This window comes from Monodelphis domestica, chromosome 5, assembly GCF_027887165.1.
Source record: "Monodelphis domestica isolate mMonDom1 chromosome 5, mMonDom1.pri, whole genome shotgun sequence".
Lineage (NCBI taxonomy): Eukaryota > Metazoa > Chordata > Mammalia > Didelphimorphia > Didelphidae > Monodelphis > Monodelphis domestica.
In genome coordinates, this window is record NC_077231.1 from 1167018 (window position 1) to 1193871 (window position 26854).

The 26854-nt window shown below is 49.4% G+C and overlaps 1 protein-coding gene across 5 annotated transcripts in view; it reads left to right on the forward strand.

Moving 5' to 3' along the window:
• The first annotated feature begins 6587 nt into the window (after positions 1–6587).
• Positions 6588–26854, forward strand: part of ETFBKMT (electron transfer flavoprotein subunit beta lysine methyltransferase) — a 34948-nt gene continuing 14681 nt past the window's right edge. The window contains exons 1-4 of one of the 5 annotated variants that reach the window (XM_056797370.1): positions 6588–6718; positions 7135–7219; positions 20516–20854; positions 25892–26022. In XM_056797370.1, coding sequence (XP_056653348.1) covers positions 20529–20854; positions 25892–26022 — 457 coding nt within the window. In that variant the 5' untranslated portion in view covers positions 6588–6718; positions 7135–7219; positions 20516–20528. Of the gene's footprint in view, positions 6719–7134; positions 7220–14363; positions 15122–15148; positions 15555–17936; positions 20855–25891; positions 26023–26854 lie in introns of those variants that run through there. The other 4 variants (XM_007502533.3, XM_007502534.3, XM_007502532.3 and 1 more) reach the window with 4 other exon arrangements.

The following is a 26854-nucleotide window of genomic DNA, read 5'->3' on the forward strand; positions in this document are numbered from 1 at the left end:
GAATTCCATGGAGACTGGAACAACCTCCAGGAAGTGATGCAGAGCGAGAGGAGCAGAACCAGGAGAACATTGTACACAGAGACAAACACACTGAGGCACAATCAAACGTAATGGACTTCTGTGCTAGCAGCAATGCAACGATCCAGAACACTCCTAAAGGACTTATGAGAAAGAATGCTGACCACGTGGAGAGAAAGAACTGGAGGAGCAGAAACACAAAAGAAAACCATGAGTTATAACTTATCATTCCTCTATATAGGCATGCGATTTGGGGATTTGGCTTTAAAAGATCGCTCTGTAGCAAAAATGAATAATTGGAAATAGGTATCAAGGGATGACATTTGTACAACCCAGGGGAACTGCTTGTTGGCTCTGGGAGGGGGTATAACAGGCGTCCAGCGGCTGTTATAAAAGGGATATTCCTTTGTGGCTTTGGGCTCGAGAGGGAGCGAGGAGTCTGAGAAAATGGGTGAAGAACAGAGACACAGACAAGTCAGTATTTTTTGGAAGGGAAGGCGTGAATCCCTGAGGACATTTTCCTTGGAGAGAGAATTAAAGGAAAATGTGAGAAGTAATGCAGACACGTGGAAGTAAGAATTCCGAGACAGAAAGCACGTGGCCAAGAGAGGCCTTAGGAAAGAGAAAGAGAAAGACAGTATTGAGAGCTTCAAGGTTGCAGGAAACAAGAGGAGGGATCACGCCTTGACCCCAGGCTTTATTGAGGATAGAGAGGATGAATGAATACCTAACAAGGCATAGTTGATTCTCATTGGTAGCCTAGACAATGACAAGATCAGAGGAGGCGGGGACTGGCCCGACAGGCGCTTTTCCGAGAAAGGAGGCTGGACCAGGTGAGGGCGACGCCTTCGTGGCTCAGGCCCTTAGAACTGCCTTAGATACATTGACCACTGACTGCTCTGATCAGGTATTGAGTACATCAGCCATGCTTCCATGCCTGGTAGGCTACAGGGGGAGGGAAAGAAAGAAAATGAACCACGTAAACATGTTAAAATTTTAAATAAATAATGTTTTAAAAAAAGGAAAAAGGGCTGTGACTGATGCGGTGACCAAGTGTGTAATTCCAGAAGACTGACGATGAATTTGGGTGTCAGCGATGGAGGTGTAGAATGATAGGCATGGCCTGAGGCGTGGCCAAAGTGTGGGTTTCTTTTGTTTCCCTACTTTTTTGTTGTTATAAAGGATGATTTTTATTAAGTGGAGACAGATTTAGCAGAAGAACTGAATGAAACACACACACACACACACACACACAGACCTGCAATGAAACACTTTAAAAAAAATAACACAGAGAGGAGCAGCTAGGTGGCTCAATGGATAGAGACTCATGCTTAGAGACAGAGGTTCTGAGTTCAAATTTGACCACAGACATTTCCTTGCTGTTTGATCTTGGGCAAGTCATTTAATTCCCATTGCCTAACCCTTACTATTCATCTGTACCAAAACTTTGATTCTAAGACAAAGGTTCGGGTGGGTCCAAGGAAGTTCTGAGGGGTATGTGTGCAATACCTACCAATTAGGTTGAATTTAACATGTGTGTTAAAAATCTCAAACTTTGGGGGCAGCTGGGTAGCTCCGTGGATTGAGAGTCAGACCTAGGGATGGGAGGTCCTGGGTTCCAATCTGACCTCAGACACTTCCTAGCGGTGTGACCCTGGGCAAGTCACTTCACCCCCATGGCCTAGCCCTGACCACTCTTCTGCCCTGGAGCCAATGCACAGTCTTGACTCCAAGACAGAAGGTGAGGGTTTAAAAAAAAGAGAGAGAGAAGCCTGTCTAGGAGATTTTGACTTCCATTCCAGATTCTGACTCATGGGCTTAGTGCCAAGCTCACAGGTTTCTAACACCTATTGCCTGTCTAGTCCACACTGATCTCTCCCTTTTCTCGGCTCTTCTGGTACTTTTAGTTGTAATCATAGAATCTTAGAGTTCATCTGACCCAGGCTCCATCTAGAACAAAAATCGCTTTAAAAATATTCTCAGTAACTGGTCATACCTTCTGCTTAAAGACCTCTACTGACAGGAGACTCATTACCTTTGGGCTAGCTCATTCCAGTCTCAGACACTTAATTTGTTAGGAATCGTGCTCCTTATTTTGTCATCGAGATCAAGTTAAATTGCTTCTCTATATTAAACCAATGCCCCCCCCCCCCATTTAGCACAGAGTTGCATTTTTTTCCATATCAGTCTCTCCAGTAAGACTCTTGGGGGCAGACATCATTCTGCTCTCTATCGCCCAGGACAAGACAGGGTCCACAGAGAGCATTCAGTGACAACCTGGCCCTCATTTCACCCCTAGCCTCTCTGAATGAAGGCCTCCAATTTAAAATGAAAACCTTCATTATCAAACTCTCAGAGTTTTGAGACAGAATAAAGAAAATAATTGTTTTAACAATTGACTATTTGAGACATTTCTGTAGGTCTAAGCTTTTAAGGAAAGTCTTAAAACAAAACAAAAAAAAAAAACTCTTCAGAAATTTGATTCCTTAATGAACTGGAGGGATTCCATGTGAACTGGAACAACCTCCAGGCAGTGATGCAGAGTGAGAGGAGCAGAACCAGGAGAACATTATATACAATGAGAGACTGATACATTGTAGCACAATCAAATGTAATGGACTTCTCTGCTAGCAGCAATGCAGTGAGCCAGGACAATTCTGAGGGACTTATAAGAAAACTGTCCACATCCAGAGAAAGAACTGTGGGAGTGGAAACAGAAGAAAAACAACTGCTTGATCACATGATCAAGGGAGATATGACTGAGGACATAAACTCTAAATGATCACCCCAGTGCAAATATTAATAATATGGAAATAGGTCTAGATCAATGATACATAAAAAATCCAGAGAAATTGTGTGTCAGCTTGGGGCGGGGGGGAAAGAACATGGAAAAATATTCTTAATTAAAATTTTTCAATTAAAAAAATTTGATTCCTAGAAAATGTGCTTTTAGATGCTTGTTATCTACTTCTGCAGGTGGATTTCTGGAAAGCAATTGGTTTTCCTCAGTTTGTTAAAATGAATGTGTTTTTGAAAGGAGAGACATGATTTTAAAAAAGAAAGAAACTCTTTCCTTAGGACTGAGGATGGAAAAGGACTTCAGGTTCAAACAATGATTGACAGGGTTAACGGTCTTGGGAAGAAAACAAATGACCTTGTAATGGAATTGAGTGATGATTGCTTTCTTTTTTTTTCTGCCAACTTTCCTTCTCCAATCTGTTTACTATTGCTCTAAACAGCTAATGGTTTCATTTTTCAGTTCAGCAGAGCCAAATCCTAACCCATCCCCCCATGGAGGTTAGTTTAGTTTTTCCTTAAAACATGGTGACGTGGAGAGCGAGTTGGACCTATGTCCAACAGGCTACAAAACAGGACATGTGTAGAGAACTAAGTCAAATTTAGAAGCTTTCCAGGCTTTGCCTAATTCACCAGTGGTCTGAGGGTGTGAACAAGCAGTTTTCAGAGGGAGAAAGAAATCAAAGCCATCAATAATCACTTGAAAAAGGGTTCTCAGTGCCTCTTGATTAGAGAAATGCACATCCAAACCACTCTGGGCTACCCCCTGCCACCTAGCAGGCTCGCCAATATGGCAGCAAAGGAAAGTGATGCATGTGGAGGGGACGTGACAAGACTGGAATACTAAGGCCCCCTTGGTGGAGTTGTGAAGTCATCCAACTATTCTGGAGTGCAATTTGGAACTAAGTGCGAAAGGCTATAAAGCCATGCATGGCCTTTGGTTCAATCATGCCCAGCCAGCTCCATACCAGGAAAGGATTTTTAAGGGGGGGGGGGGCAAGAACCTACTGATACAAACATATTTCTAGCAGCTCTTTTCTTGGTGGTAAAGAATTGGAAAGTGAGGGGCTGCCCTGCTATTGGGGAATGGCTGAATGAATGGTGGTCTGTGATGGTGATGGAATACTACCGTGCTATAAAAAATGTTGAACAGGATGATTTGAGAAGAAGCTGGAAAGACCTCCATGAACTAAAGCAGGGTGAAAGAAATAGAACCAGGAGAACATGGTCCACAGTAACAGCAATATTGGATGATGATCAACTGTGAAAACTTAGTGAGTCTCAGCAATACAATGATCCAGGGCAATTCTCTCTTTTGGTCACGTTTGAATCCAGGACCTCCTATAGGCAGCCTTTTCTCTTCTTTTTAAACCCTGACTTTTTGTCTTGGAATCAATACTGGGTATGGGTTCTAAGGCAGAAGAGCAATAAGAAGTAGGCAATGGGGGTCAAGAGACTTGCCCAGGGTCATCCAGAGAGGAAGAGTCTGAGGTCACATTTGAATCCAGGATCTTCCTCCTCTATCTAGTGGGCCACCTAGCCACCTCCAATGAGCTCTTAACACCCAAACATTACAGCCTTTTCTCAGGCCTCATCCTTCCTGACTGTAGCACGATTCGCTTCTCTTTGATACTGTTTTCTTCTAGGGTTTTACAGGATCCTTTCTCCTGGCTCTCCCTCAGTCTGTCTGATGATTCTTTCTCTGTGTCCTTTTCTAGATTCCCGCTGAGGGCATGCTCACTACCATAGTAGTGTATGGCTCTGTCCCAGGTCCTCTCCGTCTATATTGTCCTTCTGCTCAATTCTATCTAGGCTCATGATTCTTAGATCAGCTTATTCAACCCTAGCCTGCTCACCTCCAGTTCTTATCTTCAAATGTTGATTAAACATTTCAAAATGGGTGTCCCCCTTCCATCTGTCTGAAAAAGAACCCTCATTAGGACACCCCCCCAAACTGGAAAAGGCACAGAGGAAGTTTTGTTTTTAATATCATAAAAACTCTATGCAAATCAAAAGCAGGACTTACCGTCTGTGTAAGGGGGTTAGGCTAGAACTTTTATCTAATGAAGAGGGGAGTAAAACAAGGAGGCCCACATCCCCATTATTATCTGATATAGTTCCGGAAAATGCTAGTAATGCCAATAGGAGAGGAGAAAGAAAGTTGGAAGGCCGAAAGATAGGTAATGGGGAGAAAAATTATTCCTATTTGTGCATGATCTGATGTTATATTTAGAAATCCTAAGAAATCAACAAAGATGTGAGTTCAGATAATTAAGAGCATTAGCAGGCTACAAAATAAATCCTCAAAAATCCACTGTATGAGAATAACAAAATGCAAAAAGTAATAGCAGAGGTGGAAGTTCCATTTCAAATTGCTACAAATGCATGAGATATTTGGGGATTGATCAGCCAAAGGACAGAAAAGACTAGCTAGAGCTTATAATACAAAGTGTTCTTTAAAGAAAGAGCAACTTATGTAGCCAGAGGAATGAATATTCGGTGCTCATGGCTAGGCCATGCCAACACAAGAAAAAATGACAATACTACTACATTTAATTTACACTCAATGCTATGCAATCAGATTAGTGGGGAGATACTTTATAGAACTTGGGAAAATAATAATTCATTTGGAAAAGCAAAAGACATAGTATGTTGAGGAAAATGTTGAAAAGAAAGGGGAATAGCACCTCTAGTCCTCAGTAATCAAAACAAGCAGTAATGATTATAAATAGAAAGATTGATGAAATAGATTAGACAGAAGAGAATCAGAAACTCAATGACTTTGGATTTTTTGTTTTTTAAATGATTACTTATTTAATCACCACGGCCACTGCCAAAAAAAGTTTAAATAAATGCACAAAAAATGATGTGCCAAAACCACAAACTCCACATTTGGAAAAATGTGTAAATTGCATGTATGTGCTAATCAAACCTTCTCTGCTTCTGAAATGCGGTGACTTCGAATTTGACAAAGTAGAAGATATCAATTACCTAGCAAAGACTATTTGTTAAAAAAAAAACGTACTGGGAAAATTGGGAAGCACTTGAGTGGAAATTCTACTAAGACCAACGTCTTTGGTCAGATTCCATAACCCATCCTAGATGGTGATGTGTGTGACGTTCTCATTGTCGATCATCATGCTCTTAAAAACAGTGTGGAAGAGAAGAGAATACTCCTCACAGCCATGGGTGGGAAATGTCTCATTAACCAAATGAGAGAGAAAAGCAAATTTAAAAGTTGAAATGGAGAACTCTGATGACAAGAAACTGAAAAGTTTCTGCTCAGAAAAAATGTGTGCAGCTAGTGTTGTGGGGGTGCGGAGGTGCACCCCTGGGGCTCGAGAAGGATGCCTTTCTGCAAGAATGCAAGACTCCAAAATAGCTTAAAATAAATGAGCTTAAAATAAAAAGAGACATTTATTCATTCAGAGAGTAGTGTTGACAATGGCCAGGATAGTGCTGGTGGAACAGCAAGATGGAAGGCTGCTCCTTGGGAGGACAGCATGGATGGAAAGGCTGCCCCCGACCAGCCAGTTCTGGGGATTTGATACTCTTTACAACACATGGTGTGGACTTGACTAGAGTGGGAGCCTCTCAGGCATTCAGTGGGGGTTTGGTCACCTGACTGGGGTCTGCCTGGAGACACAGGAAATGACCCTCCTAGAAGATTCCTTAGTTTTAGGACACAGACAGATGTCTGAGATATGTAGAAGAGAATTTACAATGCATGCAAGATAGAAAGTTGAGGACAGAAGCTGTCAATCAAAGTGAAGATTCTATTGGAATGTTACTGGGAAAGACAGTTGGCGCCAAGCCAGGCTGAACTGGGCTGAAGGGTTTTTTGAACTAAGCTTTGACTGGTGGCTGTCGGTGGAGAAGCTGAGGCTTTTGGCTTCTGACAGAGGTGAGGAAGAACCTATTTGTATGTCTGGGACTGGTCTGGCTGACTGACAGAAGAAGAAGAAGAAGATAGATAGTTGTTCTCCTATCTCTCTGACTGACTTTGGTTCAATATCATCCAAACCAAGGTTCCTTGTAGAGAATAGGGAAAACCCCATCCCGCTTACCTTGCCCTCCATCCTTGTCCCGTCTTCCCTAATAAACCCCTACTTGAGTTAAAGAAGAGAAAAGAGTATTTTCCCCTAAAGTATCATAGTTCACACTGAGTGATCAGAAGGGAAGGAAGGGGGAGGGGAAGCTGAAAGGCTTCTGAAGAGAGGGAGAAAAAGGGAGGCAAATAGGGAGGAGGGTGGGCAAACAATGATCCATTAATTATCCCGTATCAATCAATCTACACCCTCAGAAATCTATCTCTTACAGATACAGCCCAGAGTATTGGGGTGTAGCCTGGAGGTGCCTCTCTGTCCATCTTAAATCTAAAGGAGGATCAAAGGAGGACAATCAGGTCAGGCTTTATTGGTGTTTGGGGTTAGGAGTCCCGAGGATGGAAGGGAGCAAAGGAATTTCCCTGATAAGAGTTTGCCTGAGTTTCTGGGGGTGCAACGCCCATATGGGCCCATATGGATATGGAGGGAAGTGGTGGGGGGAAATCTTTCTTTTAAACTTCTCTCATAAGGATTTGATTGGCTAAATGTATGAACAATGAATGTTTCTATTTCCATAAGCATAGAATTAATACCTATTGCCCAATAAATAAGTGCTCAAAGGGCTATGAATAATCGGAAAGTACACACAACCACTTCCCAGAATGTTCCACTTCACTAACAATAAGAGAAATCAAATCCAAATAAATCAGAGGCTTCACTTCACACCCTGAAAATTTGGCGAGGTTGACCAAACAGGGCAATGGGGAGGTGGCTGGACTGTAGAATGAGCAGCCCACCAACACACTGGGGGTACAGCTGGGACATGGTACAGCCATTTTGGGAAACAATTTGGAATTGGGCAAATGGGTGCCTGAGATGTTGCTACCCCATGGACTAGTAGAGATCATGGTTTAAAAAACCCAAACCAAGCGGGCATCCCTGAAGACTGACTTTTGAAAGAAACTCGGCTCTCAGTGGCCAATCCCCAGAGCACTTCAGTTAGTACCTGAGCCCCGCAGTAACCTCCTGGCTGCTTTGTGTGTCCCAGAAGACTTCGGAGGATGCCGGCATCTATGCAGTAGGTGTTCAGTGTGGGTGGATTCTCAGATCAGTCCCCCTCCCAGGAATCATTGCTCCATCTGTCTTTCACATGTGCCTCTGCAGGTGGTTTGTTCTTCCCAATGACCAGTTGGGGGATGACTTGTTGCTTTTTTTTTTATTCGCCTACTTTATGAGGAGGCTTACCTTGGAATGGATTGTGTTTTGTGTGGACAATCAAAGAACACATGACTGTGAGCCTGGGCAAATCATTTCCTGGGGATTGCCTAGCCCTCGCCATTTTTGTGACTTAGAATTGATGCTCAGTTAGATGGCCAGGATTAAAAAGAATGAAAGAAAGAAAATATGGGCAGGAGGAACTTGTGAGCCATGGCTGAAGGGGTAACCTGGAAGCGGAGGCGGCTGTGGCAGGGCATTGAACCCGCAAAGCCACGGACATGTGGCTGATGATATGGAGGAGGTGCATCCCGTCCATGTCCATGTAAAGGACGATCCAAGGAGGAGGATCCTGGGGGTCTTTAGGGAGTTATCAGACGTTTTGGGGGAGGAGTCACAAGGACCCAAGGGAGCTTGCCCTGCCTGACCCACTCCCATGGCTGGGGGGCGCAATGCCTGTGCCTGATCTCCCCAGTGGGTCTGGGGAGCCACAAAGCATCCCTTTTTCTCCGCCTTCACTGGAACGTTCACCCTTCCTTCCTAGCTTTCTTTCAAGCCCGGGAGGCCAGACAACGCTTACACTCCCTGCCCGTGGCCTCTGCGTTGGATGCTCCACACCCGGCCTTCTTCGCAGGCTCTCCGGGGCCTTTGGGCCTCCCGTCAGGCCCCTTCCTGCACGCATCCAGGGCTTCCCGATCATTGGTCTTGCCTTCCCGTTAAGTCTCGGGGATTATCCTCAGGCTTCTGGGGGCAGGAGCTGTGGATCGCCAAGCCCGCGCGGGCAACCCGAAGCGGATTCAGGGCCCTGGAAAGAGTTTTAGGAACCGGACGGAGAAGCAGGCCATCCCGCAACTGCCCCGCGGGCTAACCCCCAGCTCCCCAGAAAGACGGGTCTGAAGGCTCCGGAGCCACCAGACGGGGGCGCGCAGGATCTGCCCAGGCCAGGAGGCGGAGAGAGACCGCAGGCTTCCCAAGTCATCCAGGGCCGCAAAGGGGGAAATTCAGAAGTGCGGAGAGCTCGGGCTCCAGGGATTTAAGCACCGAGAAGGTGTTCAGCTGAAGGCTCGGCACTGCCCCCTGGGGGGCGGGTCTGGCACTGCACTCGGACACCTGGTTGGCCCCAAAGCTCCGAGAGAGCCCCGCCCCGTGCCTCTCTTGGGGGGGGGGGCTGAGCACCCCCAGAAATCACTCGGAGCAGTCAGGAGACCCTGTCAGGGAGGAGCCGGTAGCACACATGGGCTGGGAGGAGTCCCGGGCCGCGCTCCTCCCCCCTGGGCTCTCTTGGAATCCTGGGAGGGTTTCTCAACTGACCCAGGATTCCAGAGCCTCTGGGAGTCTCAGCCTTTGCCTCGGGACTCTCGATCGGAGTTCTGCGGCTGCCCGCGGCCTCCTCCCTCATTCGCTTGACCCTGGAACTGCTGAATGGAGGCCATGAGCCAGGAGGAGGAAGGGCTTGGGGGGCCCCCTTTGCGCAGGCGGGGGAGGCCATGTGAAGGGGGGGGGGGGAGGGAGGCCCGCTCACTGGGGCTCTGGGACCCCTCCCTTTCCTTGTTAGTTATTTTGTTTTTGTGCTGGGGAAGGGGGCCGCCTCCTCCCCGAGGCGGACGCCCAGGATCCAACACCCGGAGCCGCTATTTAGGGATGGAGCACGCGTCCTGCAGGGGGCTTCCGTGGGGCCCCAGACAGTCAGTCCCTTTCACACGCAGGCTCTACTGGACGGTCCGACAGCCCTCCTCACAGACTCGGGCACGAGTGGACGGCGCTCAGGTCACTTCCACACGTACTCGGCCACGTCTAGGCAGCGCTGGCTTCCCTGCCTTCCCTCCTGGCCTCTGGGATGGTCCTGATGCTCCTTTGTTTCCCGGCCTTCCAATTCTCCTCCTCGGGCTACCTCGAGTCCGGTCTGCAGCCTGCATAGGCTGGGGGGGGGGGTAGTGGGGGGGGGCGGGTCTGTCCCAGAGATGCAGGAAGGGCCGGACCTGCTTCACTTCTTCCCTGCGTCACCTGCCCTTGCTGGGGCCCCGTCATTTGGGGCTGGAAAGCCACTGCTCCCCGCCTCAGCCCCAGCCCCAGGGCCCACGGAAGGGATTCGAGCTGCCCACTTGGCTGCTCTTTGAAGTCGGCTAGCCGGGGCACCCCCAGGAGCGCAGAGCCTTCTCCTTCGGACTACTGACTAGCTCTGTGTTGTGGGGTGCAGAGGGGAAGCCCCGCACCTTGGCGACAATGCGAGCCGGAAACTTAGCTTAAAAATACAGAGAGAAGGATCTGGCCAGGAAGCCCGCCCCCGAGGGGCACCCATCCTTCGGCATGGAAGGAAGGCTGCTCCCAGGTGCCATCAATTCTGGGGTCTTTGTCCTCTGCACAGCAGGAAAGGCCTGACTGCGGGGTGGTGTGCGCTCAGGCACGGGCTGGGGGTCTCCTGAGGGCCTAGGGGCGACCCTCACAGCTGAGGCATCGCCTGCAGCGGCATCTGTCCATCTCCCAACTAAAGGACCATCCAAGGAGGAGTTCTCCCAAGTTTTGGGCGAGGAGCCCTGGAAGGGGCCTGCCTCCCTTCCATTCTGCTTTTGGCAGGTGCCAGTAGTCCTAATGCTCACTCCCGGCACTGCGAGGGGAACAAGATGACGCCTTTGGAACTGCTCCATTTCCTCGGGGCATCCATCACGATCAAGGGACGCTTTCAGAAGGCTCTCCAGAATTTCCTCACGAGGTTGTGTTTTCAAACAAAGCACCAATAATGAAACCGAAGAGATCCTTGTTGTGAGCCGTGCACGCTACGCCCTCATCCACTCTCCTGGCACACCCTGTGCTTTGGGGTGTCCAGCGGAAGCCCCGTCAGTGTGTCTGTCGCTCCTGGAGCAGAGAGCTCCAGTGAGGCCACGATTCCCTGCAGCAGGGAGAGCCCCGACTGTGCCTCCCTTGATGAGAACAGTTAGCTGGGACGCTGCCAGGGTCACCAAGCTGGGGGTCCTTTCTTAGTACCACTCTAGTTTCCCAAAGTCCAAGGATCCACGCTGTCTCCCTCCCCCTCTCCAAGCTGTCAAGTGAGTCAGCCCAGGCTCTATTTCCATATGGGTCACTCTTGTAGGTGGACAATCTTGCAGAACCCAGAGGGATGCTGTCTGCCTCCGATACCCAAAAAAGAATGCCCAGACTTGCATTGGGAGCGAGGACAGGACTCAAACAAGGCAGTCAGCTCTTCTGTCCTTACAATCAGCCCCAGGAGTGAACCACACCTCCCGAGGGAGTCCCAGGCACTGTGTTCAAGGATGTGATGACAAAAAGAGCAAATGCAGTCTTCCTGCCATCACCCCACCCCACCCCACCCCCAACGCTCATTACCTGTAAGGGAGGAGGAAAGGGAGAGTGGCTAGCGAGTGCCTGGTCCTAAGATTGTGTGCTTCCTTCCCTGCCACGGGGATGGATGCTGAAGGAGCTGCTTCTTGTGACTGGGAAACACAGAACTATTAGTCACACTCACTCCTTAATCGAGGGCCAAAAGGGGTTCAGCGATGGAGGCCTCGCCACCCACGGAGTCCGAGGACCGAACTCTGGCCCCTGGGAGCGCCACGGTGCTAGATGACCACTCCAGGGAACAAAAGAAATTGGGGGACCCACATAGGGACAAAGAAAGATGACTGACATCACTAGAGCTACAAGGAGAAAGGAGGGTTCAAAGGACAGGGACAGGAAACAGTCAAGCTGGGGAAAGGAATCCTAGCCAGAGGGGAGGGTGTAAGGGAAGGGGCTGCTCCCAATGGATACTAAAGGGTGGTTCCTGCCCTGGGGTGGATCTTCTTGGAAAAGGGTCAGATACCACAGGGGAGACACCGGAGACAAAGAGGGTCCTTAGCATCTGCTTAGTCCCACCCAACTAGGATCCTCCCTCCCCTGAGGGTCCCCCACCCTGTCTGAAACTGCCAGCCTGGGATTCCCTTCAGGGTGGATTCCCAGGGAACAAGGACAAATTTGAGGGTCTCCAACCTATAAGCTAGTCCTGAAACTTGGGGTTCATCAGATCCCATTGAGGCCACCAGTTTGGAGTTCTAGAGTCCATGTAGACATTCTGAGAACTCAGTGGGCCACCCAGTATACAGGACTGTGAACATCTGCAGGTCTTCTGTGGCTGTCCCGCGTTCCTTTAGCCTTTGCCTCAGTGCTGATGAAGTGGGACACTTCCCCAATGAGTTCAAACACCTGGAATATTGATTATCGGAACCATCATTTATTAATAAGAGAGAAAGAAAGAATCGACCAGCTGGGGCAGAATTCCCTAGTGGAAACTGCGTAGGGTTGACATTCAAGACCAGATTATATGCACTGCAGAGTTCTTATCTAACAAACAAACCTTAACAGGGGAATGTGGGGTCCGAGATGGAGGGACACTTCTTAGAACTAGGATGGGGCTGTTAACCAAGGAGGGTTGATCTTCACTTAGCCAAATGCTAGTTCCCTGGCCCTTTGATAATCCTGAAATTCCTCTTGTCTCTCGCCCCCCAAAGTGAGCAGAAAGCATTGTGTTATCTGCCCCAAACATCTGGTCCTCCTGGAGGGAAGGAAACACCTGGTCTGGGGTAACTTCCATCTGTGGTCTTTCGGGGGCTCCTTCACTGAGTCAGGGCAGAGAGGCCACAGAGGGCTCCTGTGGGAAGCCTCTGGGGAGAAAAGGTGGCCCTTGCTCTTCTTCCTGTCCAGCTAGAGCACCCTGGGGGGTAAATCTTGCCTCACCAGCCCTATGTAATCCAGCTAAAATGAACTCTTTGCTGGGAGTTTCTCTGAAACAGGGCTCATTTCTCTGACTCAGAAGCAATGGATTGCCATTTCTAGAAGAGCCACTGCCCACTAGAGAAGGCATGGGCAGCTCTCAAGGGAAGAAAGGGAGGCGTTCTTTAGGGATCCAAATTCCTGCAAATCAATCCTTTGTGCCAAACAGGCTCAGTCCTGTCCCAGGGGGGTGTGGAGGGCCTGGGCCCAGAGAAGGAGCCAACAAAAGGAGGGAGGACTGGCACATCTCGGCATGTGAAAACACTGGAAGGATATGCAAATGTGGGATAGCTCCCCCCTTCTTTTGTGCCTCTGTTTCCAGGCTCCCCCAACACTTTTCCAATTCTCTCTCCGTCTTCTCCCTACACTCCCGCCCCATAGTGTTGACTGGGGAAAAACCTATCCAATAGTCACGCTCACTCCTTAATGGAGGGCCAAAAGGGGTTCGGGGATGGAGGCCTCCCCACAGAGCTGCGCCACCCACGGAGTCCCAGGACTGAACTCTGGCCCCTGGGAGTTCCCCCGCCCTAGATGGACAAAAGAAACCGGGGGACCCACATACCCTCTGGGGAGTCCAGGGGCAGGAAAGATGCCCGACATCACCAGAGCTCCAAGGAAAGGGGAGCCTTCAAGCCACACTGACAGGACACCATCCAGCTGGGGAAAGGAATCCCAGCCAGAGGCGAGGGGGCAAGGGAAGGGGCTGCTCAGGAGGGATACTAAAGGGTGGTCCCAGCCCAGGGGGGTCTTCTTGGGGAAGGGTCGGGCTCCCGGAGACAAAGAGGGTCCTTAGCATCTGCTGATCTCGCCTAACTAGGATCCTCCTTCCCGAGGGTCCCTTCCGGGTGGATTCCCGGGACCAGCTTGGGGGTCCCAACCTATAAGCTAGTCCTGAAACCGGGGCCTCTCCAGATCCCAGCAGGCCCCCAGGCCACAGAGTATCCGAGCTCGCCTCCTCCCTCGGCCATCTACCCTTTTCTCCTAATACAGTTCTCGGAGCTCCAAGATTTGTCAGAGCCTCCTAACGCCTCGCCTCGGGTACGCGCATGCCGGAGTTGGAGAAGAAGGCACCCGGGAATGGCTACAACCGTCCCGGAGCCCGGAGGCAGAGGTCCGGCGCTCGAAGCTCCAATGGTGCTGCAACAAAGGATGTGCCCACTAGAGGGGCCCTCCCTGGGGGGGGGGGGTCCCCGGAAGGGAAGACAATAACGCGGAAGTAGAGGAAGCCCCCCTCCCCCCAGGCCAAGCAGCCTCTGCTGGCGCAGGCTGGATTTCAGGAGTACCCCAGAGGCCTGGATGGAAGCAAGAGCTCCGAGGACGGACGCAGTTGCGTGTAGCAAGCCGAGTGCTGTCTGTGGCCGCTCGTGCCCGCGTCTGGGAGAAGGGCTGCTGGAGCGGCCAGGAGAGCCTGCCTGTGTCTGGTACCCAGGGAGGCCCCTGTGACGTCAGTCGAGGCCACCAGTCAATAGCGGTCCGGGGGCCGGACCCGCCCCCCTGCCTTCCAGGACCGCGGCTCCTCCCCGCCCCCCCCCCCCCCCCCAGGTTCCAGGCAAGCAGCTGGCAGGCCCAGCAAAGTCTGGATTGGGGCTGAGAAACTGGCTCTGGGGTTGAACTGCGACTAGAAATGGGCCCATTGCAGGTCTCCGGGCCCCCCTTTGAAGATCTGGCAGCCCGCTGAGGAGCCCTCGCTGTGGTGCTGCCTCTTCTGATGGGAATATTACAGGCGCCCGCGGGGCTTCAGACCAAACGTATACTAGCGAGAGACCAAGAGCCAGTTCTTGCGGACCGACTCCTAGAAGAGTATCTGGGGGGCTGCCAGGTGGCCCTGGGGATGGAGAGCTACGCCCTGCCTGTGTGACCCTGGACAAGTCACTCTCCCTTGGAGCCCATCCTCGGCATCGAATCCTAGGCCGAAGGGCAGGGCTTAAGAAGAGACGCATCTGGAAGTCGGCGTCTCCTTCTGGGCCCAAGTGTGATGCCCAGAGCCCCGCCCCGGGGCCCCGACCCAAGGGGTAAAGCCAGCCCGAGACCTGGGAGACTGGCATCTGGAACCCGTTGGAGGGCGATGTCTCTTTAAGGACACATGTGGGAGGGGGCGGCAGCCCGGAAGCGGAAATGGTTGAAGCCCAAGGGGTGTCTGGAATAGGGGAGGGAAGAGCGCGGCGTTGCAGAGTTAGAAGTGGAGGTTTGTGAGCGAGGTAAGGCGAGAAGGAAGCTCACGGTTCCTCGCTCCTTTGGAGAAACTGATGCTGCTTCTCTCGGAGAGGAAAAGGAAAAATGAGGTGATAAACTCATGTGTAGATAGAGCCCCCCGCCATTTGGTTTCTTCCGCGCCTCCGCTTTCTTTCACGCTCCTCTGAATGAATGGAGCATTGCGGGAAGGCTCTGGGGAGGAGGCAGGAGGGAGGAGGGAGGAGGGAGGAGGGAGAGGCGTTTCTTTTTCTTGCCGCCCTCGTTTTAAACCTAGAAGGCGGCAGCCTGAAAGAAGCTGAGCCTCGGCGGAGGGGCGCCGGACATCACCTGACGGAAAGCGTGGGGCGGGGAAGCTCGCTGCCCCTCCCCCTCCCTAGTGACGTTACGGTCCTGGGCCTGAGCAGTCACCCTGCTGACCCCGCCCCCGAGATGATTCTGGGGAAGGGATTCGTCCGTGCCCTGGATCCAGGCTGGGCCCCGGGTGGGGGCCCCTGACTAAGGGGGCCGGAGAAGCTTATCCAGGTAATGGCGCCGCGTTACCAGGGTTACCCATCTGGGAGGCGGGTGCGCTGCCGGAAGCGAGCCCCGAGGGAAGCCCCTCCGGCGGCGCTCGGGGAGACCACGAGAGGTGAAGGGCTGGGAAGGGTGTGAGGCGCTCTAGCGGTCTTCCCGGAGTTCGCTGGCGTTTATAGAGTGGGAGGAGGTAATCTAAGGCTTAGAGGATCCCAAAAGAGACTTCGGAGGGTTCTGGGCTAAGCCCTCACCTTAAAGAGGAAGAAAAGGAAGCCGAGAGAAGTGAAGTGACTTGCCTGAGGTCATTCAGCTGGCAGAGCAGCCGTCAGGATTTGAACCCAGGTTCTCTGACTCCAAGCCAAGCAGGGGGCTTTGGGAGAGGCAGAGGATTAATCCAGCTTTAGATGGGTTGTTTGAGAGGCCTCCCCGGAAGCATCAAAGCCCAGGGACCCGGCGGGACCTTGTTGGGCCAAGCTCCAGGCACTCCACAGTGGCTGCGGCAGCCCTGCTCCTAGGCTGTGGAGCCCTCCCAGGCCTCCCCCATCCCTCCCTTGGTTCTGCTCCATCCTGGACCTAACACTGGGTGTCCCAGAGCCGGCTTCAAAGGCAACATGGAGAACTTCCTTATTTCTGGGGTCGGGACCACCCTCGGTCCAGTTTCCCAGATTCAGATTTCTGCCAAATACCCTCCAACTTCAACAGATAGGCCAGGCCTTGAACCCAAGACCCCCCCTCCCCCCCCATCCACTAGCAACAGCCGCAACAGACGGCCCCCCATAGGCAGGTAATGAGCCCTCCCTCCCCATCCATTGCTTCAAGTGGCCCTCCTTTTTCTGCTCTAATTTGGAAATAGAAAGGCTTCTTTTATTTAGCATTTTTCCAGAATTCGTTTACAAAGGGAAAAAGCTAACAGCTCAACAGTGACATTTCCTGGTGCTTCCAGGACCCAGGCATGCTGTTCAGGTCCAGAGCCTGGAGATAATTCCCGGAGGGCAGCCAGGCATTCTCCTACTGCCTCCTTCCTTTTGTCTCTTAATCCGCAGCTCTGCCTCTTGTCTGTTAGCAGCTACTCCTGCGCCTGCTCTGGGCAAATCCCCTTCCTCCTTTCCCTTCAATACAGGGACTGTTCGTCCTGAAGGCGTCCCGCTCCCAAGCTGGGCTCGAGGGAGGTAGAGTTGCGCAGAGTGGTCAGATGCTCTCCAGAGGCGTCAGAGTCCAGGACAGCTGGCTGGACCTCCGGCCAGGCTCAAAGGCCCGACAGGGAGCGCCTGCTTCAGCCACCGTCAGGGGCCTTTAGAGCTCATCTCCCAGCTCAGTCACAGGTTCAAGGCCTGCCTCCCAGACAGCTTCTCGCTGCCGTTCTCCTTAGCTCCTTGCACTCATCTTGGCTCTGCATCCTCATCCGCTGATGCTTCCGTCTCTGACGCTCCGTGACTTCTCTGGGCCAGTGCATCGCTCTCTGCAGACCTTGCCTGCCTTTTCTCCCCAGCGGGCCGTTCCCTTCTGTGTGCTTTCAGATCCCGTCTCGGCCCTGCCGCCCGGACTCTACCCGTCCTCCTATCTCTCTGTTCATTTGGGATAGGGGATCGCCAGGACTGCACCCATTCCCAGACGTGCCCCTCTCCTTCCCGGGCTCGGGGTATGAACTTCCCCCCCAGAATGTGAGTCCTTGGAGGACCGGCGCCGCCTGCTTTTCACACAGTACTTGGCTCCTGATTGTGACTTAATAAATGCTTCTCTAAAGAATAGAAGCAGTTCCCGGCATTTAAAAGGCTTCTGGGTCTCAGACTCTCTCCTTCTCCTCTTCCCCAAAGGGTTAGCCATCGAGTGGAGACTTGACGTGTGCAGTTGTGACACCATTTCCCCACACGCATCTTTTTGTGGAGGGAAACCTAAAACCCTTAAGAAAGAGTGAGAAAGGCTTGCTTTGGTCTGGATTCAGGCTCCCTCCGTTCTTTCCCTGGAGGCGGGGGGCCCTTTGGGATTGCTTTGGATCACCGCCCTGCTGAGAACCGCTGGCACTCCCAGTCGTTCATCACGCCGTGGCCAGTGTCCTGGTTCTGCTTACCTCCCTGCTTCGGTCCGCGTCAGTCTTTCTAGGTTTTTCCGAGCTCCTCGTGCTTGTCCTTTCTTGCGGCACAGAAGGGATCCGTGGCAATATCCCGGAACGCGTCCAGTCGTTGTCCAGCGGGCGGGCGTCCCTGCAGTTTCTCGATTTCCTGTGTCTGCGCCGATGGGCACTTCTTCCTTTGATCTCTTGTGCCATCCGGGGGGGCACATTGTTTGACGCAGTGCTTGGACGCATTCGCCCCCCTCTTCTTACATCCCATCTAGCACTTCTCTTCTTCCTTTTTGGTCATCTTGACTCAGCTGATGGGCGAGAGGAGGCACTTCAGCGAGCATCTCACCTTGGGCTATGGATCGCTTTGCCTCCTGCCCTTGACAGCTGCTTGTCCTGTCACCGTTCATCGCCATAAAACCTTTTTTATTCATTCCTTCACCCGACCTGTTGTTCCTCTGAAAGCTTCGAAAATCCGTTTTCCCCAAATCTAGAGCAGATCTTTTCTCTGTCGTAGACACGGGTTCTCTCAAGTTCACACCAAGCAGGAACCAAGCTCAAAAAGGCACACGCTCGGCTCTCAAAATCCACTCCGCAAGCAGGAAGAGGACACTCGGGAAGTCCAGGCAGGCCCTGCGGCGTCATACTGTACGGGAAACATCTCTCTGTCGTGACGTGGCTGGGATCGTCAGAATCGGGAATAGACAGCCGCTGGGCCTTTACACGGGGGCCGGTTCACTGTCCCCCAGACCGCTGGAGGGCCGGACTATAAAGAAAAAGAAACTGTGCACGGCTGTCTGGGAGAGCGGAGGCTGCAGCGCTGGCTGGGATGGGCCTGTCCTCACTGCCACCCCTATACCGGGCAGCAGTACACACAGTGCGGAATCCCCTCCCCCAGCTCGCCGCTCCCCGTGCTGACGTCTCCCATCGTGCAGCCACATAACCCTTTGTGCAGCGCCTCGTTCTCGTTCAGTTACTCTCAGAACAAGGCGCCAAGCAAAGGATGACGTCACCGGAAGTAGTGCTGTACGTGAGCCACGCCACGCTTTGGGGCACCCCCATATACAGTGCTCCTCCCACTGACCACCAATGAAAGAGGTGCCCCTTCCAGAAGTGCGGTGGGGGCCGGATCCATGGCCTCGGGGGCTGCGTGTGACCCACTGTAGGCTGATCTTTGTGAAACAGAACTCGTAACTGAACGAGCCACTGGGGTGCTCAGCCCACCTGCTAATGGGACAGCCAAACGGGAACGGCACGCACAGGTGGGGAAGCCACCCACGGGAGAAGCTCCAAGGCCCCTCCAGACTCTGACTTTCTGCGCCCTCCCTCCCTCCCACTTCCTCATCTCGGGGCCCGGGACTTCCTCCCAGGTGAAGAGCACGGTGACGGCAGTGGGAGTGGACGGCCGGCCTGATGAGCACGTCGGCTCCAGGCTCCCTCCCCGGCTCCGAGCCACGCAGCCAGAGAGCTGAGCCAGTTTTCTCCTGCTGGCCTCGTCCTGGGACTGCTCCCCACTTGTCAATGCACAGCGTAGCGCGTTCTTGGCCTACGATGTGGCGCGTCGGCCTCGTCTCTGCTTACAGAGCTTGGCTACGAGAGGGAGAGGAGGGCCGGAGTGCCAACAGTGCCCACTGTCGCCTCTTCAAGGGCCCAGACGGACCCGATAAGACCATAACAGAAGAGAAACTCCCTTCGCCCTCTTTGGTGGCAGGCCCAGAATGAAGTCCGGACATGCATTGGCAAGGAAAGAGCACAATGGGGAAACCGAGTCCCCAGGCTTCTCTCTCTGCGGCCATGCCGAGCTGAAGCCCGAGATTTTCCCCAAGGACAGACGTCTGCCTGTTGTTCTCACACTGCAGCACGGGCCATTTCCACCAGGGACTCCCAATAATACCAAACTCGAGTCTGGGGGACCTCAATGAGCAAAATTCCATGTTGCCCAATTTAGGCCTTCGAGACTCCGTTCTGTCATGTCGCCCTAGCAGTCCATTTCATGTATCCTTCCTTTGTACATTGAACCGGCCACCCTGGGTGGGAGGCGTCGAGGCCTTCTTGTCTCCCACCCTCGATGGGGCTTGGTGCTGGGGCCGGGCGACTTCCTCTGAGCCTGCAGAGAATCAGGAACGGGAGCCTTCACAAATGAGTCACCGGGGGAAGGGCTGAATGCTCAGGCTTGCGGCTGGGCTCGCCCAGTGGCCTCTGCAGTCACCAGGGAGCTTTGTGACCACTCCGGGCTCCGGTCACGCTGCAGTGCCTTTCTCCTGCTTGCCCAGGCCCAGGGGCTGCCTTTGCTATTGCCTTTGGGCTTCTGGCTGCTTTGGGGCATCGCCTGGGCTAGATAAAGTCATTGACCATCTAGTTCTCCTTATTTTACAATCTCTCATTCACTTGTCCTGCCGGCCACCTCAATTCTCTTTATACGCTTTATCCTAATTGGTGCTTACAACAGTCCTGGAAATAGTTTTCTATGGGAACATTTTTATTAAAATACATTTCAAAATAGTATCTTTCTAATTTTACAAATGGAGAAACTGAGGCCAAGGGTGTAAAGTGGCGGCTTGTCTAGGGCCATATAATGGCAGAGCTGATGCTAAAAATCTCTTTCTTTGGTTATATTGCTTTTGCTCCATGCACGATTTTCCCAAGTTGCTTTTTTGGCACTTACTTGCCCTGTTTTGGGGAAGGAATCAGAACTAAAGTGCTGCGTAAAAAATACGCCTAAAAATGGACCAAGGGCCCCAATTGCGGCATCCTTATGACAGGACGTTATCCTCATCCTGGGAAGCGGCTGCCGTGTAAGTCCCTTGATTTCCACCGTAAGAGGAGAGAATCCCCCTTCCATCTGCGGTGAGGCTGCCCGGCCCTGCCGCCATGCCAGTAACCCTCTCTTCATATCCAAAACACCTTTTAGGAAGAAGTAGCCGATGGCGTTGGGCCGAGGCTGGACGCTTGCCCCGAGGCCTTCTTGCAGCTTTCTTGGCCTTTGTCCGAGGACGGCCAGGAGGCCCACTTCCGCCCCTTCCCCTTGGAGGCAGCCCCTCTACAGAGCCGCCACCAGCTTCTTGGGCCCAGAAGGACAGGCCTTCCTGGAAGAGAACACTGAAGTGACCAACACTGGCAACCTCACCCCAGAAATCCGGCTGCGGCTTCTGACCCCTCGATGCAGGTTCTGGCGGGAAAGAGGCGACTTGTGGCCCTACAGTGATCCCTACTGGGCAATCTACTGGCCAGGAGGCCAGGCCCTGACCAGGTACTTGCCCACCGGAACTCCCCCTAAACCCACTACACGAGGACGGCCATTGGCAGCGATTTCCCTCGTTGCCTCTCCCACTGCAGTAGTCTACATAAAGTGAAGGGCCTGATTATCCCATCCTGCTTTCAATCTTTTGATCCTATAATTAGGCTGGGCTACGTGATTTTTATTCCGCTCAGAAATTCTACAATTCTGAGGGCAGCTGGGTGGCTCCGTGGATGGAGAGCCGGGCCTAGAGACGGGAGGTCTTGGGTTCCAATCTGGCCTCAGACCCTTCCCAGCTGGGTGACCCTGGGCAAGTCCCTTGACCCCCATGGCCCAGCCCTGACCGCTCTTCTGCATCTTAGAATCAATACTGCGCATTGTTCTAATGAGGTTTGAGAAGGTGAGGGCCAGGCCTTTGTGGCTCAGGCCCAGGAATTCTCCTGCCGACACATTGATCCTTGACTCATTGTCCAGGGCTTTGCCACCAGAAAACAACCTGCTCAAGATCTGTTGGTCCCGTAGGTCCTTTTCCCTTATCTCTGATCTCTCTGGGCAGTCAATGATCGATGTATCAGCAGGAGAATCGTGGGGTGTGGTTGTAATGGATTACTATTGCACCATAAAGAACAGTGAACAGGATGAGTTCCAAAAAGCCTGGGAAGACTCAGGTGAAGTGAGGGGAGCCAGGAGAACAAGTGCTGTGCAAAGACCATTCTCCGCAACGCCAGTCGCCACGGTAACTCAGGATGAAAAGGCTCCCGAAGCCCTCTTCCACCCTGAGATTTCCCTTGTATCACATGAAAGTAGAGAAGGAGCCTGTATCAGATCGGACTATTCGTGGCCTCAGCGAGAGTGGGAGGGGAGGGAGAAAACTTGAAATCTAAAATATCAAGGAAACTGTGGTCAAGATTTGTTTCTACGTGTTACTAAAAAAAAGGCATGCAAGGAAGAGCTTTCACATTAAAGGATAAAAATCGGGGGTTGGGCAGGCAATATTTGAACCCTACTCTCATTGGAATTGGTTTAAAGAGGATTATATACACATGTAGAGGTAGGTGTAGAAACCTATCTTAAAGAGCACTGAAAGAGGAGAAGGGGGAAAGAAAACAAAGTGAGAAGGGAGGGCAAATGAATGGAGGCAGTGGCTAGAGCCAAACTTAGGGAGGGGCAGGATAAAAAGAAGGACAAAGAGAAAAAATAGGGTTGAGTAAAATATGCAGTAATCATAACTGTGAATGGAATGAACTCACCCATAAAATAGGAAGCAGCTATAGCAAAAGGGATTAGAAACAGAATCCAATAATATGTTTATGAGACAGTTGAAACAAAAAGACACATTTAAAATAAGGGGCTTGAATAGAATCTTTTGTTTCAACCAGGATAAAAAAGGTAGGGGTAGCAATCATGGGCAAAACAAAAGCAAAAATAGACTTAATTTTAAAAGACAAATTTTAAAAGACAAAATTAAGAAAATGACATTTAACTAAAAGGTACTCTAAACAATGAACATAAAAAAATTTTACATCAAGTTTTTCTTTCTTTTTTTTTTTAAATATATTTTATTTGATCATTTCCAAGCATTATTCGTTAAAGACATAGATCATTTTCTTTTCCTCCCCCCCACCACCCATAGCCGACGCGTAAGTCCACTGGGCATTAGATGTTTTCTTGATTAGAACCCATTGCTTTGTTGATAGTATTTGCATTAGAGTGTTCATTTAAAGTCTATCCTCTGTCATGTCCCCTCAACCTCTGTATTCAGGCAGTTGCTTTTTCTCGGTGTTTCCACTCCCATAGTTTATCCTTTGCTTATGAATGGTGTTTTTTTTTCTCCTGGATCCCTGAAAGTTGTTCAGGGACATTACACCGCCCCTAATGGAGAAGTCCATTACGTTCGATTATACCACAGTGTATTAGTCTCTGTGTACAATGTTCTCCTGGTTCTGCTCCTCTCGCTCTGCATCACTTCCTGGAGGTTGTTCCAGTCTCCATGGAACTCCTCCACTTTATTATTCCTTTTAGCACAATAGTATTCCATCACCAACATATACCACAGTTTGTTCAGCCATTCCCCAATTGATGGGCATCCCCTCGTTTTCCAGTTTTGGGCCACCACAAAGAGCGCAGCTATGAATATTTTTGTACAAGTCTTTTTGTCCATTATCTCTTTGGGGTACAGACCCAGCAGTGCTATGGCTGGGTCAAAGGGTAGATATTCTTTTGTCGCCCTTTGGGCATAGTTCCAAATTGCCCTCCAGAATGGTTGGATCAGTTCACAGCTCCACCAGCAATGAATTAATGTCCCTATTTTGCCACATCCCCTCCAGCATTCATTACTTTCCTTTGCTGTTATGTTAGCCAATCTGCTAGGTGTGAGGTGATACCTCAGAGTTGTTTTGATTTGCATCTCTCTGATTATAAGAGATGTAGAACACTTCTTCATGTGCTTGTTAATAGTTTTGATTTCTTTATCTGAGAACTGCCTATCCATTTCCCTTGCCCATTTATCAATTGGAGAATGGCTTGATTTTTTGTACAATTGATTTAGCTCATTATAAATATGAGTAATTAAACCTTTGTCAGAGGTTTCTATGAAGATTTTTTCCCAATTTGTTGTTTCCCTTCTGATTTTAGTTATATTGGTTTTGTTTGTACAAAAGCTTTTTAGTTTGATGTAGTCAAAATTATTTATTTTACATTTTGTGATTCTTTCTATATCTTGCTTGGTTTTAAAGCCTTTCCCCTCCCAAAGGTCTGACATGTATACTATTCTGTGTTTACCCAATTTACTTATGGTTTCCTTCTTTATGTTTAAGTCGCTCACCCATTTTGAATTTATCTTGGTGTAGGGTGTGAGGTGTTGATCTATTCCTAGTCTCTCCCACACTGTCTTCCAATTTTCCCAGCAGTTTTTATCGAATAGTGGATTTTTGTCCCAAAAGCTGGGATCTTTGGGTTTATCGTATACTGTCTTGCTGAGGTCGTTTTCCCCCAGTCTATTCCACTGATCTTCCTTTCTGTTTCTTAGCCAGTACCAAATTGTTTTGATGACTGCTGCTTTGTAATATAGTTTGAGGTCTGGGACTGCAAGGCCCCCATCATATGTGTTTTTTTTCATTATTTCCCTGGATATCCTTGATCTTTTGTTCTTCCAAATGAACTTTGTTATGGTTTTTTCTAAATCAGTGAAGAAGTATTTTGGTAGTTCAATGGGTATGGCACTAAATAGATAAATAAGTTTGGGTAGGATGGTCATTTTTATTATGTTGGCTTGTCCTATCCATGAGCAGTTAATGTTTTTCCAATTGTTCAAGTCTAGTTTTAGTTGTGTGGCGAGTGTTTTGTAGTTGTGTTCATATAGTTCCTGTGTTTGTCTTGGGAGATAGATTCCTAGGTATTTTATTTTGTCTAAGGTGATTTTGAATGGGATTTCTCTTTCTAGTTCTTGCTGCTGAGCTGTGTTGGAGATATATAGAAAAGCTGATGATTTATGTGGGTTTATTTTGTATCCTGCAACTTTGCTAAAGTTGTTGATTATTTCAATTAGCTTTTTGGTTGAATCTCTAGGATTCTTTAAGTAGACCATCATGTCATCCGCAAAGAGTGATAACTTGGTCTCCTCCTTGCCTATTCTGATACCTTCAATTTCTTTATCTTCTCTTCAAGTTTTTCTAAAAATGATTCATTTTTGAAATATATTAGGAACTAAGTCAAATGTACAAAAATAAGACCATTCTCCAGTTGACAAATGATATAAACAGGAAGTCTTCACAAGAAATCAAGGTTATCGATATGCATAAGAAAAAATTCTCTGAATCATTATTGATTAAAGAAATGCAAATTTAAAAAATTCTGAACTACTACCTTACACCTATCAGATTGACTAAGATGACAGAAAAGGAAAAAAGGATAAATACTGGAGGAGATATGGTAAAATGGGGACATTAATGTACTATTGGTAGAGTTGTGAACCGGTCCAAGCATTCTGAAGAACAAATTTGGCACCTTGCTTAAAGAGCTATCAAACTGTGCATTCTCTTTGACCCAGTAATGTCACTAGTAAGTCCTATTCCAAAGAGATAAAGACAAAGAAAAAGAACCTGTATATATGGAAATATTCATACCAACTCTTTGGTGGTGTCAAAGTATCAGGAATGATGAGGATGCTCCTCAGTTGGGAAAATGTTACACAAGTTCGGGCATGTGATTGTGATGGAACACTATAAACATGACAAGGGGGATGGCTTCAGAAAAACTTGGGAAGACCTATAGGAACAGATGCAGAATAACGTGGCCAACTTTTTACCTGGAGAAGGAAATGGCAACCTCCAGGATCTTTGCCAAGAAAACCCCAATTGGGGTGATAAAAAGTTGAATATAACGGAACCACTTGAAGGATAATCACAAAAGCTGACGAGAAACAAATCATTGTACAGAAGAGCAATATTATAAGATAATAAGCTGTGAAGGACGTAGCTAGTCTGATCAATACAATGACTGAAGACCGTCAAAGGGCCCATGATACAAAAGGCTATCCAACTTCAGAGAGAAGGCTGTTGAACTTTGGGGTGCAAACTGACGTGTACTTTTGATTTCCCTTGTCTTTGGGGCAGCGTGGCCAATATGGAAATATGCTTTGTATGAGTTCACCTTGATAACCGCTACATTGCTTTCCTTCTCAGTGGCTGGGGGAGGGCGTGGTGGAGGGAGAGAATTTGGAACTCAAGAACATTTTTAAAAACACTAAATGTAACTAATAAAATTTTATCGTATATAAATAGTAAAGTATATCATGAATTCCACCCATTACTTTTAACCACAACAGAAATTTTGGCAGAACTTAAGCACTCTTTCCTCCCCTCGTAGCTCCAGTGTTTTTCCCCCAAGCAGCTGTGTTAGACTTACTAGCTTGATCCTAGCCAGGCTTCACCCTTCCCAGGCCAGATCAATCTTTATCCTGCCAAATTCCTTGAGCTTTTTGTACTCTTCTCCCTCTTCACCTGTCCACCTGCACAGCTCACCTCCAAGTTGTTTGCTTCTGTTATGTAGGTACCTCTTGGATAATCCTGACGTCGTCAGGGGAAGATCTTTACTAGATGTGGGGAGTGGATGTGGAGCTACAGCCATTGCCGCTAAAATGAGCGGGGCGTCAAGGATACTGGCCAACGATGTTGATCCTAGTAAGACTTTAGCACATGTGTTCTTTTAGCTCAAACAGCTTGTTTTTTAAAACTTAATTTAAAAAATTATCTTTTAACTTCTGAGCTGTCTTCCTCTTCCCCTCCCACAGCTCACTAGAGAAGGCACTCTTTAGTATATTCTAAATAAGAATAAATACAATAACATACATAAAAAGCACATCCTTTATGCTTTTGTTGATCAGTTCTTCTGGAAGTTGATGCTCACAGTCATCCTTCAGAAGGATTGCTCTTATTATGTATAACATTCTCTTGGTTCTGCTTCACTTTTCATTATTTCATGCAAATCTTTCCATGTTTTTCTTTTTCATTTTTTAATTCAATGTAATTGCCCCAACATGTAACATCAATTTCCAACATTTAAAAAAGTTTTAGGTCTCGAATTCCTTCCCTCCGTCTCTTGTAAGTAATCTCCTGTAGATTTATGTGTGCACATTTTCCCCATATTCTTTTGTGGAAGGAAACTCAAACAAAAAAATTAACAAAGAGAAATCAAGTTTGCTTTGGTCTGGCCTCAGACTCCATCAGTTATCCCTCTGGAAGCACATGGCACTTCCCATCAGGAGGCCTTTGGGATTGTTTTGGCCCATCGTATTGTTTAGAATAGCCACGTTGTTCACTGATGTTTATTGTACAGTATTGCTGTCACTGTGTACACTGTTCTCCTGGTTCTGCTTACTTCGCTCCGCTTCAGTTTACATAGGTCTCTCCAGGTTTTTCTGAGCTCCTCCTCCTCCTCCTCCTCCTCCTCTTTATTTCTTATAGCTGTGATATTGAAATCCCTTTAAAAGACTGATATATATATATATATATA